The 15,238-nt window shown below is 46.4% G+C and overlaps 1 protein-coding gene and 1 non-coding gene across 2 annotated transcripts in view; both read right to left on the bottom strand.

Annotated features, from left to right (window-relative positions):
• Positions 1 to 1,687: 1,687 nt before the first annotated feature.
• POLR1A (RNA polymerase I subunit A) overlaps positions 1,688 to 15,238 on the bottom strand; it is a 31,289-nt gene continuing 17,738 nt past the window's right edge. Inside the window, exons 23-34 of the mRNA XM_053458139.1 lie at positions 12,274 to 12,495; positions 11,861 to 12,075; positions 11,409 to 11,576; positions 11,020 to 11,155; positions 10,269 to 10,426; positions 9,951 to 10,077; positions 9,609 to 9,713; positions 8,737 to 9,021; positions 8,145 to 8,345; positions 7,711 to 7,828; positions 7,445 to 7,609; positions 1,688 to 2,205 (exon numbers count right to left, since the gene is read on the bottom strand). Coding sequence (XP_053314114.1) covers positions 2,105 to 2,205; positions 7,445 to 7,609; positions 7,711 to 7,828; positions 8,145 to 8,345; positions 8,737 to 9,021; positions 9,609 to 9,713; positions 9,951 to 10,077; positions 10,269 to 10,426; positions 11,020 to 11,155; positions 11,409 to 11,576; positions 11,861 to 12,075; positions 12,274 to 12,495 — 2,001 coding nt within the window. The 3' untranslated portion in view covers positions 1,688 to 2,104. The remainder of the gene's footprint in view (positions 2,206 to 7,444; positions 7,610 to 7,710; positions 7,829 to 8,144; positions 8,346 to 8,736; positions 9,022 to 9,608; positions 9,714 to 9,950; positions 10,078 to 10,268; positions 10,427 to 11,019; positions 11,156 to 11,408; positions 11,577 to 11,860; positions 12,076 to 12,273; positions 12,496 to 15,238) is intronic.
• On the bottom strand, positions 10,722 to 10,857 carry LOC128468612 (small nucleolar RNA SNORD94). Its single transcript, XR_008345880.1, has one exon. It is a non-coding gene; the product is annotated as a small nucleolar RNA SNORD94 (small nucleolar RNA).

The raw sequence follows: 15,238 nt of genomic DNA, 5'->3' as shown, positions 1-15,238 counted from the left end.
GGGCTCTGTGCGGCCGGTCAAGTTCTTCCACACCAAAAACTCATCCAACCATGTCTTTATGGAGCTTTATTTGCACGCTGGGGCGCAGTCATGCTGGAATAGAAGAGGACCTTCCCCAAACTGTCCCCATGGAAGCAGAGCGTTGTGTAAAATGTCTTGTTACGCTGAAGCATTAACATTACCCATCACTGGAAGTAAGCCGCCCAAACCCTGATTTCCAAAATTAAGAGATGTGTCCCAATACTTTTGTCCATAAAGTGGTGCGCAAAGCAAGCTCCATGAAGACATTTTTAGAATGCAATGTAATAAAAGTCCCTGTTGGTGTAATGGTTAGGTGTCCCAATACTTTTGTCCATATAGTGTATATAACACGTCAGCTCAAACAGCACAAGCAACAAAAACGAGTTTTCTGAAAAGCCCGTTGGCGACAGCATACTTATCACTGGACAGACACACAGAAATATGACAAAAAACATTCTGTACAGATTTCATGAACTATCACATTCTTTCTGCAACGCTGGGTCTTCCCTCAGGCAGATTAGACGAGGCCAAATGGTTCTCATCTGCCTGGAAATTCCAGGTTTTTCTATACATTTTGCAGGGCCAGCTCCACTGAATGAGTCGGAACCTCAACTCTGTTGCAAAGCCGTACTTGGCGGACCCTTTCCTCTGACCCCGAAGACCGGTTAAGAGAGAGCTATAGAGTGGTCGGCCACGCGTTGCTCACTCTTGTGTTCACAAAAAATGCCCTCCAGCCAACTTTCTTCCTTCACATTCTACATGAATCCAAAGAAAAGCATTATCACAGCTGTGGATTTTATGGAGGACAATCTCCTGAAAGGACCAACCAAAGGTTATGGAAAACAAACACATTTATGATTATGAGCTATTTGGCCATGAGGCAAACCATCTATATGACCCTAAGATAATCTCCAGGAGCATCGTATGTTACATAACTGATAGTAAAATGGTGCGGTAGGATATTCCAAGGACAGTACATGCAATTAACTTAAGGTTCATTGCAACCAGGAAACTGGATCTGCAAACATTGTAAACTTAAAATTTGACCTCTGGGGCCAAAGCACAAGGCATCCGAAGAACACGGTGCCTCCTGACCTACTCGTCCGCGCAGATATAAGGTGGGGTTTTGTTTAAAACCTTTTAAGGTGGAACAGTTGTTTTAATTGTACAGGATGAGCGTTTTCTACCATGTCGTCCTCCAAAGGCAATTTTTGTCTTAATAACTAGAGTGCTTACTGAAACTGCTCGCTCTTTTAATATATGTAATATAACATTCTAATGCACGGTGTTTTGCTTTATTTCCCCCTGTTAAGTTATCTCTCGGGTTATTTATTGGTTCAGGCAGTCTTTGTAAAGGTGGGCAGTGGGGGAGGGGGGGTCAGAACATCAGGTCAGGACACAGATACCTTATCAGTGTCCTGACCTGACGTTCTGGCCAACACCCCCCCCCCCAAACGCTGGTCCTGCCCAGACTGTCTCCGATCGGGGCTTCCATGAGATGAATGTTCCAACTACGGTGAATATTCACCAAACAATTGCACCGATTGACAAAGCAAGTCTTGGTAACTTCGGCTGTGCTCCTTAAAGGGCCATCAGCAAATGGTGCTCTCACCTTTTTTTTTTTTTTTTTCTTCAAATGCAAGACAAAGACAAATAGAAACACACAGAGAATGTTATACTTTATTTTAAAAGTACATTTTACATTGAAAAACAACATTTACACGATGTGCCGGCACTAACAGCCCAAAGCCAGCCGGATTAGAGACGTTGGGGCTTGTCAGCTAAGTGATGTAATTGGTGGAGATCACGGGACTGATCGATGTCTTGTAGAAGAGGCTGAACTACGTAATAGACTTTTTGCTCAGATGCAACTGCTGCTCAGTGAACCTCATGCGCAGCTCACCAAAATACTCTGTCTAAACGATCTACACCAAGGATGACAAACGTAAGGCACTTCGGCTGCAGATGTCCTCAGTGGGACTCTAGAGCCGCTTAACAGAATCTGTTCTCTCCAGGGCCCTCTCCTTCCGGTGGAGCGTTGAGCGTCTCTCCTCACGAAATGATCCACTTTGACACCGGAACATCATTTCATGGGCTGTTTAAGTTCAAAAAACCCAGTTCCTCCTTTTACAACTTTCCCAACGACCAGACACGCGGACGGAGAACTCAGATCATCTTGAGCACCTGTAAGAACACGAGACATGGTGAGAGGGGTGTACGAGAATCACAGGTACCACCAGCAAGTTATCGCTTCTTGGCGATAAGTCAGAGGACTTCACAGACAAAACTTCTTTGACGTTAGGAATGCCCAACAGTCTTGTAGGACATAAAGTAAAAGGAGATCATAGAGGCACATAGGGACCGTACAAGGCCTCGGCAGTGTAAACGGGCCAGCCGGGGAGATCAGAAATCTCCATTGTTTCCAGCCCATTAAGCTAACCAAGCCCTAGTTTTGCTGCTGCCTTAAATAACGCTTATTCCACTTTTATTTTGATGATCTCCTAGAAAGTTAGTGTAAGAGTCACGGTGCGATCAATGACCGCTCACATGGACCCAGTGAAACGCAAGTGGACGTTCTTATCGCTCTCTATATGATTCCGCCGCGTTTTACTTAGAGGGCACTCAAGGCTTTGTGTCGGAGAAGACATGACTGGTGAACGTGGTAAGACGGACCTTCCCCATAGTTTACAGATTACTTAAAGAGGAAGGAAATCGGCTACTAAAAATAGTCAGTTACAAGAGCAAGGACGAAAAAACAGCTTATTTACTGTCTACGAGAGAGAACATTGAACCCGGAGCACACAGAGAACATCAAAACGCTTCGCTTTCACATTCCTCAATTCAGAACACATAATAAAAGGGCCGTCCTTGTCAGTGACACTCCTTAGTGAATAAACCCCGAAAGGCTCATCGGTTATACCGAACTAAAACCACAGGAGGAGATGGTGGGTAAACGTAAAAGGTTCCAGGTTCACCGGTTATAATGAACTGCAGATCAATGGATAAAGAGAAGCATTTCTTTTCTACTTTCATCTCCAAGCACACACTGTGACATCTGCAGAAGTGAAACTGTGTGAACAGGTGGATGACATCAAAAGTGATACAATTTCTATTCTTTCATGTCAAGTTCTAAACGTTGCGCAATCACCGTAGAAAACCAACGAAAGGTTTCTGCCGATTGCTCTTCACGTATACGAACCCTTTGATAAGAGGCACCTGGCTTCACCGAAGTATTACGGGGCTCCCAGCGCTGATACTTTGTATTGTTTGTGATGGTATTTTTCCATGCACTGTATACTTGGCCAGCGATAGCGTTATATGTGTGTGTGTGTTAGAATGGGGGAAAAGGTGCAGAATGAATATATATACTGCATGCAGGCACCGCTAACTTCTTTTTACCCTGCCTATTAGCAGGAATTCTGTGGTTTTTAGATTTTCAACCGGAGATAACAGCCAGAAAGACGCACAAACAAATACCGTATTGGCTCGAGTATAGGCCGCACTCCCCCCCCCCACACTTTAAGTCTTTAAAGTGGGGGTGCGGCCTATATTCGGGATCTAGCGCCCGACGCCCGGGACATGCAGTCCCGGGCGCCGGGCAGGCAGCGGGGTTAGGATACAGATCCCCCGCAGCGGTGCAGGGGACCTGCATCCTACTCCCCTATACGCTCAGACAGCCTCCCCTGCCAGCACTTCCCACGGGGGGGTGCCGGCACGGGAGGTTGTCTAAGCGCATCATCCGCACGATGCGTTTTACTACCCCCCCCCGGGACTTACCGGAGCAGACTCCCGGGTGTCTTGCGGGGCCAGCGGGGGACATCTACGCAATACGCGTATACAACTTCCGGTGCCGGCACATCCAGTGCCGGCACCGGAAGTTGTATTGCGTAGATGTCCCCCGCCGGCCACGCAAGACACCCGGGAGTCTGCTCCGGTAAGTCGGGGGGGGGGCAGAGGAGGACAGTGGTAGCATATCTCGGGGGGACGACGACAGTGGTAGCATATCTCGGGGGGGCAGAGGAGGACAGTGGTAGCATATCTCGGGGAGGGAGGACAGTGGTAGCATATCTCGGGGGGGCAGAGGAGTACAGTGGTAGCATATCTCGGGGGGGGCAGAGGAGGACAGTGGTAGCATATCTCGGGGAGGGAGGACAGTGGTAGCATATCTCGGGGGGGGGACAGCGGTAGCATATCTCGGGGGAGGGAGGACAGTGGTAGCATATCTCGGGGAGGGAGGACAGTGGTAGCATATCTCGGGGGGGACAGCGGTAGCATATCTCGGGGAGGGAGGACAGTGGTAGCATATCTCGGGGGGGACAGCGGTAGCATATCTCGGGGAGGGAGGACAGTGGTAGCATATCTCGGGGATGGAGGACAGTGGTAGCATATCTCGGGGAGGGAGGACAGTGGCAGCATATCTCGGGGGGGGGCGACAGAGTGGCAGCATGTTTTTTTGGTGCTTTTTTAAAGAAAAAAATTTTCTTTAAAAAAGCACCAAACTTTTAGGGTGCGGCCTATATACGGGGGCGGCCTATATCCGAGCCAATACGGTATATACATGTGCATGGAATGTCATGTATCGTCTATCATATAACACGCAACTCATCCCGACATTGGTTCCAGTTGTGCAAATATCCCACTTGTTGGCGCTTGCATTGCTTTTTATGTTATCAATAGAGAAGAGCTTCTCTCTCTCTCAGGACCGAATCCAGACATTCAATGGGAGACATCCTTGAATTTGTAGACATGAGGTTTCTTAATCTCAACAGTAAATCAAAGCTCAGAGAGTGTCCAGGGGCCACAATTAGCTACTCAATAACTAAAGCCCGTGTTGGTAGAGTAAATGCTGATCTTCCAGTAATACCGTAGCCAAGGGTCGGAAATTTCCATAGAGTACAAGGTTAAAGGAGCAGCATATAAAGACGGTTTATCTGTAAAGGAGAGCGGGCTAGCGGCCAATCTTTAGCCAAAGGGCTGGAAATATGTTGGGCTGGCCCGGCAGACTGGAGCATTGCAGTCTATAGGATGGCAGTGTTTAAAGGGTTAATATGGAACAGCAATCTAAAACAGATTAGGGTGGATTAGTAGGCGGTGTTCTAGAACAGATTAGTTTGGATTCTATGTGGCTTTAGCAAAGATTTTATGGTAGATTTCTGAGATTACAGTGGAGACACTAGATCCGCCTATAGACTGCATACACGTTGCATACATTTATAGGGGGCGTTGTATACATTTATAGGGGGCGTTGTATACGTTTATAGGCAGGTCAGCAGATTCTTTAGCTCTGTTACAATAGGGGCAGAGTGAAAGTTAAAGTTTCACGCAGCCTCGCCTTCATTAAACCCGTTTAAAATAAAGTCCAAAGCCTCCTTTTGTGGTGTCTTACATCAGGAAAAATGGCCAGACTAGATGGGCCAAACGGTTCTTATCTGCCGTCAACCTCTACGTTTCTATGCAGGAAACCGCTGCCACTGAAATGAACGCGTGTGCTTTCTGTGCATGTCCACCAGTGGTCTTGTGAGACCCCCGGAACCCCTGCCGAGCCAGCAGTGGAGCAAACCGGAGGCAGATTCCTGTAGGCGGATTCAATAACCTGGGAGACTTGGACATTACTTCACTAGGCACAAAGAAAACAGCCAAACCTAGCGAGCGTTTCCTACAAGAAGGGGCACGCTGGAAGCGCTTCATACAGCTAAACCAATGACATCATAAGTCTGTCAGAGCATCATACAGGGCTGGTTATCGGCGGCTGGCCCTTTGAGACGCGTGGTGGAGTTAAGGAGCTTAGAAGTTCAGCTCTTCTGCAGATGTCCAGGTTTAGGGAAAGCACCCGTAGAATATCTGAACATGCCTACATCCGTTCATACACGCATTCAGGTCTGCAGCACGCTTCGCTCACAGACGGTTATAAAAATATTTCCGACGCCGGAGGACGTGCTGCGTTTTTGAAAATATTTGCTTTAGGGCGTTTCTGCTGTAAATAGAAGAATTTCACTGTAAAAAGTTAACAATGTAAAAAAATAAATAAAAATGTGTTAAAGGCCACCGCCGGGTGATCTCCGTACTGAGATAGAGGTATCCGAGCGTGTGTGAGCGTGTATCAGCGTCAGTATGTGTGAGCGTGTGTAAATGTGCGTGCCTGAAGCTCGAGTTATGGGTGCGTATTACTTACGTTTTTCCTAAAAAATAGGCTACTCAAGATAAAGCATATGTCACCCCCAAACTTCAGTTTTTAATGGGCTTAGCAGATCACTCCCGATGTTTAAAATGCCTGAGGCCGATCTTCTTCATGGCCTATGGTCCTGTAGCTCTACTGTCCCATTTTGGGAAGCACTACAAATGTACATCACTGACACTCTGGGCATTCGTTTTGTAATTTCTGTAGAATGGGCAATTTTTGGTATTTTCCCTGAACACCCCCCCCCCCCCGCCCCCCGGGGTTCTGAGATTGAGGAAGTAGTATTACTGGAATTGTGCATCGCTTGTACCTGACCACATCTATTTTGTCACCATGTCTATATGCAAATTTGTTCTTATGTTGTATGCTTTGTCTTCTCCGTGTAATAAAGACTAGGCTAAATTTGTAACCGCTTATTACGCACGTGCGTTATACCCGAGGATTTACGGTATATTCAGCAATATTTTCTAGGGAAATAAGAACGAATTAAAGAAAGCTAGATCAAAACAGGCAAAGCAATGTGTATCCAAACAAGCAACTAAAAGACACTCAAGCTTCTAAAACAACACTGCGTTTAAATAGCATTATATACCGGTAGGTCAGCACAATGTATAAATGTATACTGATGTACCTATATCTCTCCTATGGAGTGAAACGGACAATCACGGTGATCGCAAAGCACGGTTTGCTGAATACTAAACTTCATCGGCGCGAACAGAAGCGCTGTCCGTGGAATACCCGGCGCTATGATCTTCAGAAACTGTTTAAATAACTCTCTGCTGCTAACTGGGGTTCATCTACGCTCATACATGAAACGGGATATCCCTGCACACGGCTAGACGTGACGCGGTATTAAAGCCACACTTTAAAATAGGAGCCCGTTCCACGCGTACGTACCGGGGGTCTGAGGAGATCCTCAACTCCAGCTAGCACCGGAGCGGACTAGAGGTAAGTATGTAACACGCATGAAAACGCGTCCGGCCGAACATATCACCCGCAGAGCGTTCGGCTGGAGCGTGGGGAGAGGGGCATCTGCAGAACCCCCCGGCCGTCCATTTCCAAAATGCACCACGCAGCCATCACATTCATTAAAGTGGATATGACGGCTGGAGAGTCCCTTTAATAACGCGCGCTCTGTCACGACACCGCGGTCACAAAAGGTAAAAAAGAGTGGGGAGGGGGGGACGTAGGGCACATAAAAAACACACTTAATCTATTGAAATCTGAGTAAACCGGTCACATTACCGTTCATAGTAGCATCCTTCAGGAATTTGAAGCTGGTTTCAAAAGTCATCTGCTGAAAAGGCGAGGAGCTGGACCGCATCCCAATGCGATTGAGAGGGTTGTATGTTCCTTCGAAGCACATGTAATCGGCTACAAGCGAGACATGGCGGGGATCCACCTCGATCCCTGATCAAAAAAACAAACAAAAGCGCTGGTTCTATCAAATCAATCTATCAAAATCACCGATCTATCAAATATGACGAGAGGGTCACAACCGCGAAACGTACCGTATACCGCAAACACGTCTTTAATTTCCTTTTCGACCGCGCGTATTGCTGCCTCTATACCGTAGGTATTGGCCATAGCGTGTATATCATTCGTATACAGACGCCGCACGTCCAGCACCTGAAAAGGAAGACCGAGTGTTCAACTTTGCAGCGCTGCTGTACAGCTCTGGACAATAGGACAACGCTATATAAAAAAAAATATATACATAAACACTAAAAGCTACACTGGAATATGAAATACTCAAACATTATAGCAAAGGGTTAAATAGGTGTAGGGGCAGCAGCTGCAGAGTTGAAATAATAAAGCCTAATAACCCCACTCATGACATTTATTTAAGGAGGGGGGTAGAATACACGAAACCGGTCACACAGATAATCCGTGCCAAACGGTGGAGACATGCGTGTACAGACGAGCGGCCAACGCCTGTGCTTACATCGGAGTATTTAAAGAGTTCCGGCAGGTTTATGCCTTCCGTGTTAAGGGTCAGCTCTTTGTCGCCTTTCTTGTTGGTGGTTTCGCTCAGCAGACACCGCGTTATTCCTTTCGTCTCGCGGATGACCACATTGTTGGACAGCGAGACAACGAGGGAAGACATATCAAAGTGAACTTTCATGAGGGGCAGTTTCAAGGTGACCTTCGGGAGGTAAAAAAAAAAAAGTACAGGACATAAAAAAAAAACGTACAAAAAAGAAAACACGCGCAGCCCAGTTATATAATTTATCTAAAATAGTTCCCACAAACAGGGGTTAAAGTGCACCAGCTTATCACTTTGTAGGGGGGTAAAGTATAGAAAATTTTAACTTTCAACTTGATATCACCATACCGGAAATAAGCCGGGGCAGAGATAACAACTATAAACATATAAATCATTTTATACGCTGTATACACACACACACGCTAGCAATTTTGTTAGCATGATGCATATAAGATGCGTCATAATTACCCGCGGCGGACCGGCATCTTGGAAAGGTACACGTCAAGAAAAACCGAGCGTGTAAGGAATTCAAACTCGACTCTCCTCTTACCTCACACCAGAGGCTTTTCTCGGTGTCGTAGGAATAATCTTCCACCGCCGAGTTCAGGCTGAGCACCGTGTTTATTCGGTTTTCCATTGCCACATCCTTGGAAAGGCCGCTCTGGTCGTGGGTACTTTCGGAAGGTCCGGCTGATGGAGAAGCTGGCAGAGATCCTTCCCCGCGCGGCAACAGGTCTTCTGCTCCTTCCTCCGCGTTGGCAGAGGGAGACGGGGTCTCTTCGTCCTTCTCTTCATCATTCTCTGCCGGCTCTTCTTCCTCGCTCTCGTAATCCACCTTAGACAGACAGGCAGAGTTACAGACGTCTCACGGGACACCATGTTACTCTTTAGTTCTCGGGCTGAAGGAGAAAAGTCCCCAACATTTGCTTGGGTGGGTTTATGGCCCTCTGATATTCTCATTCGTTGGTCAACCACGTACCCCTCTGCTGCAAACTTTGTATTAAAAATGTTAGGAATTATGTTTTTTCCACCCAGAGAAAGAAAGAAAGACCACCAAATAGCGTTGGGCTGCAGCTTCAAGTTGTGTTGCTTTTCGCTGTGTCAATCATGTTGATCCCCCCCCATGGACAAAACTCTGCATTGAGGAAGATGTGAAAGAAGTTCTACTCCATTGATTCTCCGCCATCTTGCTCGTTGGCCAAGGCATCTGATACATTGCCCTGAACACTATAGACCAGGGGTTCTCAAACTGCGGCCCTCCAGCTGCTCCTTCAGCTAAGGGGTTGGCTGAGGAGTATGGGAGATGTAGTCCTGCAGCAGCTGGAGGGCCGCAGTTTGAGAACCCCTGCTATAGACTGAACCCATACCAAAGAACAGCGAGTATGGTCAAGAAACAAAAAGTAAATTATGAAAACTTTTTACCTCTTCTTCCTGTTTTCCTCTCATTTTTGCATCTGTGGCATCGGCATCTCCTTCCTCAGCATCCGCGTCAACAATGGCTTCCTCTTCTTCAGCGTCTTGGCTTTCCTACCAACAACAAATGAACTTAGAATTTCTGCCAACGGTATGGGGGAGGGGGAGACTATTACCATATTTTTTTCATGAGAAAACATGTTATTTTTCAAGGAAAAACAAAGATTAAAAGCTTTGTATCGTTTCCAGCTGAAGAGTCACCCCATCCGAGGCCCTGTTTGTGTGATTTCTTACACTGTGCTTGTGCGACGCGTGTAAACATGGCTGGCTAGCTCTTGTGTCTTCACTAACCTGCGCCCCCTGGCCTTCTCCCTCGTTGTCCAAGTCCTTCTGGGTCGCTTTGCGAGTGGTCACTTCCCTGAACGAGGCAAGCTTTGCGCTTCTCCTCTTGATGGCATCAAACATGATTCTAAAGAACCTGCGTGGTGATTACGGACAACATGCGACGCGTCACGTCACCCGGGAGAGAACAGGGGGACACAAACACATTAAAAAACTCATTAGATTAGTAGAAAGTGATAAAAGAAGACTCCGGTCTTAAGTTACGGTTTTACTCGCGTAAAAGGAGGGAAGAAAGCTGCCGAAGCCTGAGAGGTAAAGAGAACCAACCTGTTTTCCATGAAACGCAGAATATCTTCTGGCTTCAGGGGCTTGTCGTGGCAATAGTACTCGTACGGTAATAGATGGAACTTCATTTTGTACACCTGGTATTTCTGAGAATTCCCTTCCATCCTGAACGTCTCCTCCACGTCGAGCTTGTGCATCACCTGCGACCATTAGAGAATGTAGTAAAAACACCCCAAAACTTTACCAACGTCTGCATTCATTTTGCTTTATATATCGTTAACTGGAAGGTGAGGAAACGACAGACCCCCACATACAGCCTTCACAGTAAACCTAACCAACTGAAAGGGATTATCAGGGTCCGGGGGTCCGAAGGTCTTGGTAAACAATCAGACCTGATAGAACGTTATAGGTAAAGATCTCATATCGTTGATGACAGAGGACAAATACTTTTGTTTCTTGCAGCTGAAGTGAAACAAGCAACCGGGGCATCCTACATCGGCTCAGAATACGGCTCTGTTCTCATGCGAGCACTCCATGGTCACCTGCCACGCGCAGGCTGCAAGGAGACACTCACACTCAGCTCCCATGATCCAGCTGAGGTCCGTACCCCTGCGCCAATCATCATCGCCTTTTGTAGGGCAGAATGAGTCACTGATCGTATCAGTGATTATTATGTTAAAGGGTCAGTGAACCTCATGACAATTTCTGGTGACAAGTTCAATTTTTTAGTGAACGAGACCTTACTCTGCGCGTGAGACATTTACGTGGCCAATGAGCTGCGTTATGTATTTACCTCCCCAAGGCACACGCGTGTGAGCTGTTTCTTCAGCCTCTTCACCTTCTTCAAGGCTTTCTTGGTCCCGAGCACCGGCACACTCATCATGGGTGTTTTAATGTTGGAGCTGGCGACCATTAAAATCTCACGAAGCCTGGGGGGAAAAAAAAAAAAATAATAATAATTTTGGTCAAGTATTTAGAATTTACGGCCAAATAAACCACCAGAACCCACAAGGACAAGCGGCCCCCATAACCCAGTAACGATAGCCTCATCCGCACCACCTCCATCAAATTTGCCCTGGTCCTAAGTTTGCTATTTTCTAAAATCCTTTTTGGGCTTGGGTGGCCTCATCCGTTTTCATGGACGGCGGCACCCGGGATAACGACTTTCCATGAACGCCGTACCTGGGGATACCTAGAGTAACATTCATCTCTCCTCTGCCTGCGAAGTGAAAGGTATTCAGCGTCATCTGGGTGGACGGCTCGCCGATGCTCTGCGCGGCCAGGAGCCCCACCGCTTCTCCGGGGTCACAGAGAGCTCTCTGCCACTTCAGGTGCAGCAGGGTCTTCAGCCTGTACGTCCAACGAATCGCAAGCGTCATTACAGAATATTATCACCCCCCATTCTTTATTATAACGACATTGTGTTATTCTGCAACGGACTGTTTAAAAGGAGCCGTGAGGGAATTCGTCCCCTTTTTAGAGGCATAATTGGGAAAAACAGCAACAATGTGGAATTTTTTTCCATTCCTTTGGCTCAACCGTAAGGTTGAACCTGGACTTGTGACCCCCCCCAAATAAAATGCTATGCAACCAGCTTGATCGCAGTGAAATTACGCAGACGCACTGACAGTTACCTGTCAAAGGACAGCTTTGTCTTCTCGGGGCCGCATTTCGTTTGCGCCTCCCATTGGCGGCCAAATTGCTCGATCTGGTCTTCAAAGGTTTCAGAGACAGACCCGAAATAAAGATCCGGGCGCCATGCGGCCAGGCAGGGGTCGGGGAGGCGAGAGGACTTCTTCACGTACTTGGTACAGGCGCGCTGCTCCATGGAATACCAGGAGTCCGTCAGCTGCGGCAGAGGACAAAGTATTACTTTCCAAGCGTCGATAAAACAAATAAAGCAGCACCATTAAAGCCTTAGGCACGGTGTAGATCGCGCCTCCGGTATCCATATGGTTGGAGCCATCAACCCAACCGACCAGATATGAAACCTGCGCAGATGGCGCTGCACAGATCACAGCGACCTCCCAGGGAGCAGCCAACTTACCAGCTTCGAGGCAGGATCCCTCCCGTTGACGCTCTCGCCGCCCGGGCACGCTGCTTTCGCGGCAGCCATCTTTTTCTGGGAGAACAGCAGGAAGGCACCGCGCCTCTGGGAAGGGCACGGATTCTTGGCTTTCCATTTCCTGACGGCGCGGCTGTGCTGGGTCGCTTGCTCCGAGTTGATTTTGGACAGAACTTCATCCAAGCGTTTGGAATGCTTTATAACCTGAAAAAAGGGGGGAAAACATGAAACCGTTCTGCACCCGCCAAGCAGATGGACAGCTCCCGAGTCCCACAAGTCCTACGGCGCATGAAAAGGGGTCCGACTCGATGACCTCTCTACTGAATCACCAAAGAATAGATAACAAAAATGTTAAAATACTTGTATTCCTGTTCATTCATTAGATAAAATACCGTTTTAACATTCCACTAATGTGTATTTTTTCTTTAAAAATATTTTCTTTAAAATAGCACCAAACATTAAGGGTGCGGCTTATAACCGAGCCAACGCGGTAAAAAATTAAGGCCAAGTCTCAGATACTCCGTTGCAGTAAATTTAGGATACCATAATAAAATAATAAATGAAAAAACCTAAACTTGACGACACCTTTGTTAACAGTTTTAATAAAAATATATCATTGCTCGCTCCATCATCCCGGAATAAAAAAAACACACCTATCACGCACAGACACAGAAGATCCATTCGGACATCTAATCTGCCTATTTAAGAGACAAACCTTAAATCGGTCTTCGGTCTTGTCTTAGATTCAGGATAGTCATATGCCAAATTCTGTGCGTGTTTAAATCTCCTCTATTGTATGAGCCTCTACCACTTCAGCTGGGAGACTGTTCCACGTATCTGCCAACCTCTTGTGCTGTACTAAACTATGTTATATTTCACTAACTTAGATGTGATATTGTGGTCTGAATCGACACAAGAAATTATATATATCAAATACATTGAACATTTCTGTAATTATAAAGAATAACTCCATCAAATACTCAGCTGCTGAAATATTCTATATAATAAAGGTGTCTGTTAATTAATTAATTCAACCTTATCTCAACTCCAAACAAGGGCCATAAAAAATCTTTTTAGATGAAAGGTCCGATCTGTAAGACGGTCTCAAAGTTTACGGAAGGCTCTATCAGCCGGCCAAGTTTACAGTATATAAAGCGGAGCAAACACCATAAAAACCTTTGGTTATAAAGTAACCTTTATGGGTGGAAGTTCGGTATCACAGAAGAACGTGACACAATCCATACACGAGATGAGCAAATAGCAACCAAAGGCTCCGTCCCCGGACATTCCCGCTTCCGGCATCCAGGGCCGCGCATCATTCTAGCGCAATCATCAATAACAACATTAACAGCATATTCCTATCTCTTAGGATTGATTTTACCACTAAAGCTGTAAAGCCAGTGATAATAAAATGGCATATCTAAGAAAAGCTGCAATGCCTCGTGCTTTTCCAGATCTTATCTTCAGGATGAAAGCCAAACATGACTGCTAAGAATAAGAAGTCTGTCTTCAACGAGCTCTGGCACACACTCATTCGCGCACACTCATTCGCGCGCACACACAGACACACACTTTCCCCTTAATTCTGTCCAGCTCCAGTGTTTGGGGGCTGCAAAGACCATAATCTCTCAGGATCACTGTTAGTGGGCCTTAAGGACCAAGTTTACAACATTTAAAGAATGTGCAGAAGTCATGGAGATCAATATTAACCAACTGCTCCCCATTCCTGTGGGTTTTAATTAAAGTAGAACAGAGAGGAAAGGCTATCGTTTATAGTTTGTTTGCCGTAAAGAATTGTAACCTAAAACAATAGAAAAGTATAGTTAAAATTATACCATTTATTGGCTAACAGAGTTTAATTGCGAGACCAAGTTGTTAGGTCCCTTCCTCAGGCATTCAATGAGTAAGAGACAAGTATGAACGGTAAAACTGAGAGCCACAATCAACCAACTTTGACCCTGCAGCTGTCTAAGGAACTCAGTGGGCATCAAAGGATCCCCCAACCAGCAAAGGTGGGGCAGCTGCCATGGACAGTGCCTGAAAAATCAAGACTGTCCCACAAAAAGCGAGACAGTTGGGAAGTATGTGATCAGTACTATCAGTATACCACCTGTTCAGGTCCTCTGTGAGCCACACGGCGGCTGGTATCGCTATACGTTGTGGACTTGTAATTGAGCAAACATTAATTCCCGCAGGACAGCGCACAGAACATGCTAAACGCAAACAAACACGTGAAGGAAAATAATAAGACAGATGGGAGGCAGGAAGGAAACCGGATTACCCGACAAGAGAAAGCAACCTATATCACTACATATGGACCCTGTAGAGTTATATTTACAAATCGACCAACAATGGTAACTAGAAAGGAACACGATAAGAACACAATGAAGAAAAGATAAGAGAACGGGGCTTTATGAGCCCGGCTCCTAGATCAACGACAAACATTAATGTAATATCACAGGGCCTTAGAGCCCTTAATGGGGAGAAGATACATTTACCAAATACAAACTGCCGACACCAGCGCTTGCTTACATGGAAACAGTCGAGCGAGGATCGGCCGGCGCTATTCGAGAAGCTCCTCAACTTCTCGCGACCTGGAAGCCTCCTGGAGATCGGAAGCAGCGATGTAGTGGTGTAAATAATTATGTCGCAGCGTGTGTGATAACGTTATCTTATGCTTTATGCGATTATTAAAAAAAACTTTACGAGCGCGGCATTCATAAAAACAGGCTGCTGAATGTATGGATTACATAATAGCCGCGTACCTGGAGATCATCTACTGATCAAAAACCCTCCACGACCTCGCACGCCGGGCTGCCACCAATGAGAGAACGTAGACCTTGGTGGCAGATAAGACCCATTGGGCCATCTACCCTGCCCGTTCCTCCTGATGTAAAGACCTTAATCGGTCGTTGGTCTCATCTACACCAAAGTTTGGGACATAACG

This window comes from Spea bombifrons, chromosome 1 (assembly GCF_027358695.1).
Source record: "Spea bombifrons isolate aSpeBom1 chromosome 1, aSpeBom1.2.pri, whole genome shotgun sequence".
NCBI classification, from domain to species: domain Eukaryota; kingdom Metazoa; phylum Chordata; class Amphibia; order Anura; family Pelobatidae; genus Spea; species Spea bombifrons.
The sequence above is the reverse complement of the archived record's forward strand: the minus strand, read 5'-3'. Positions and strand labels throughout refer to the sequence as shown.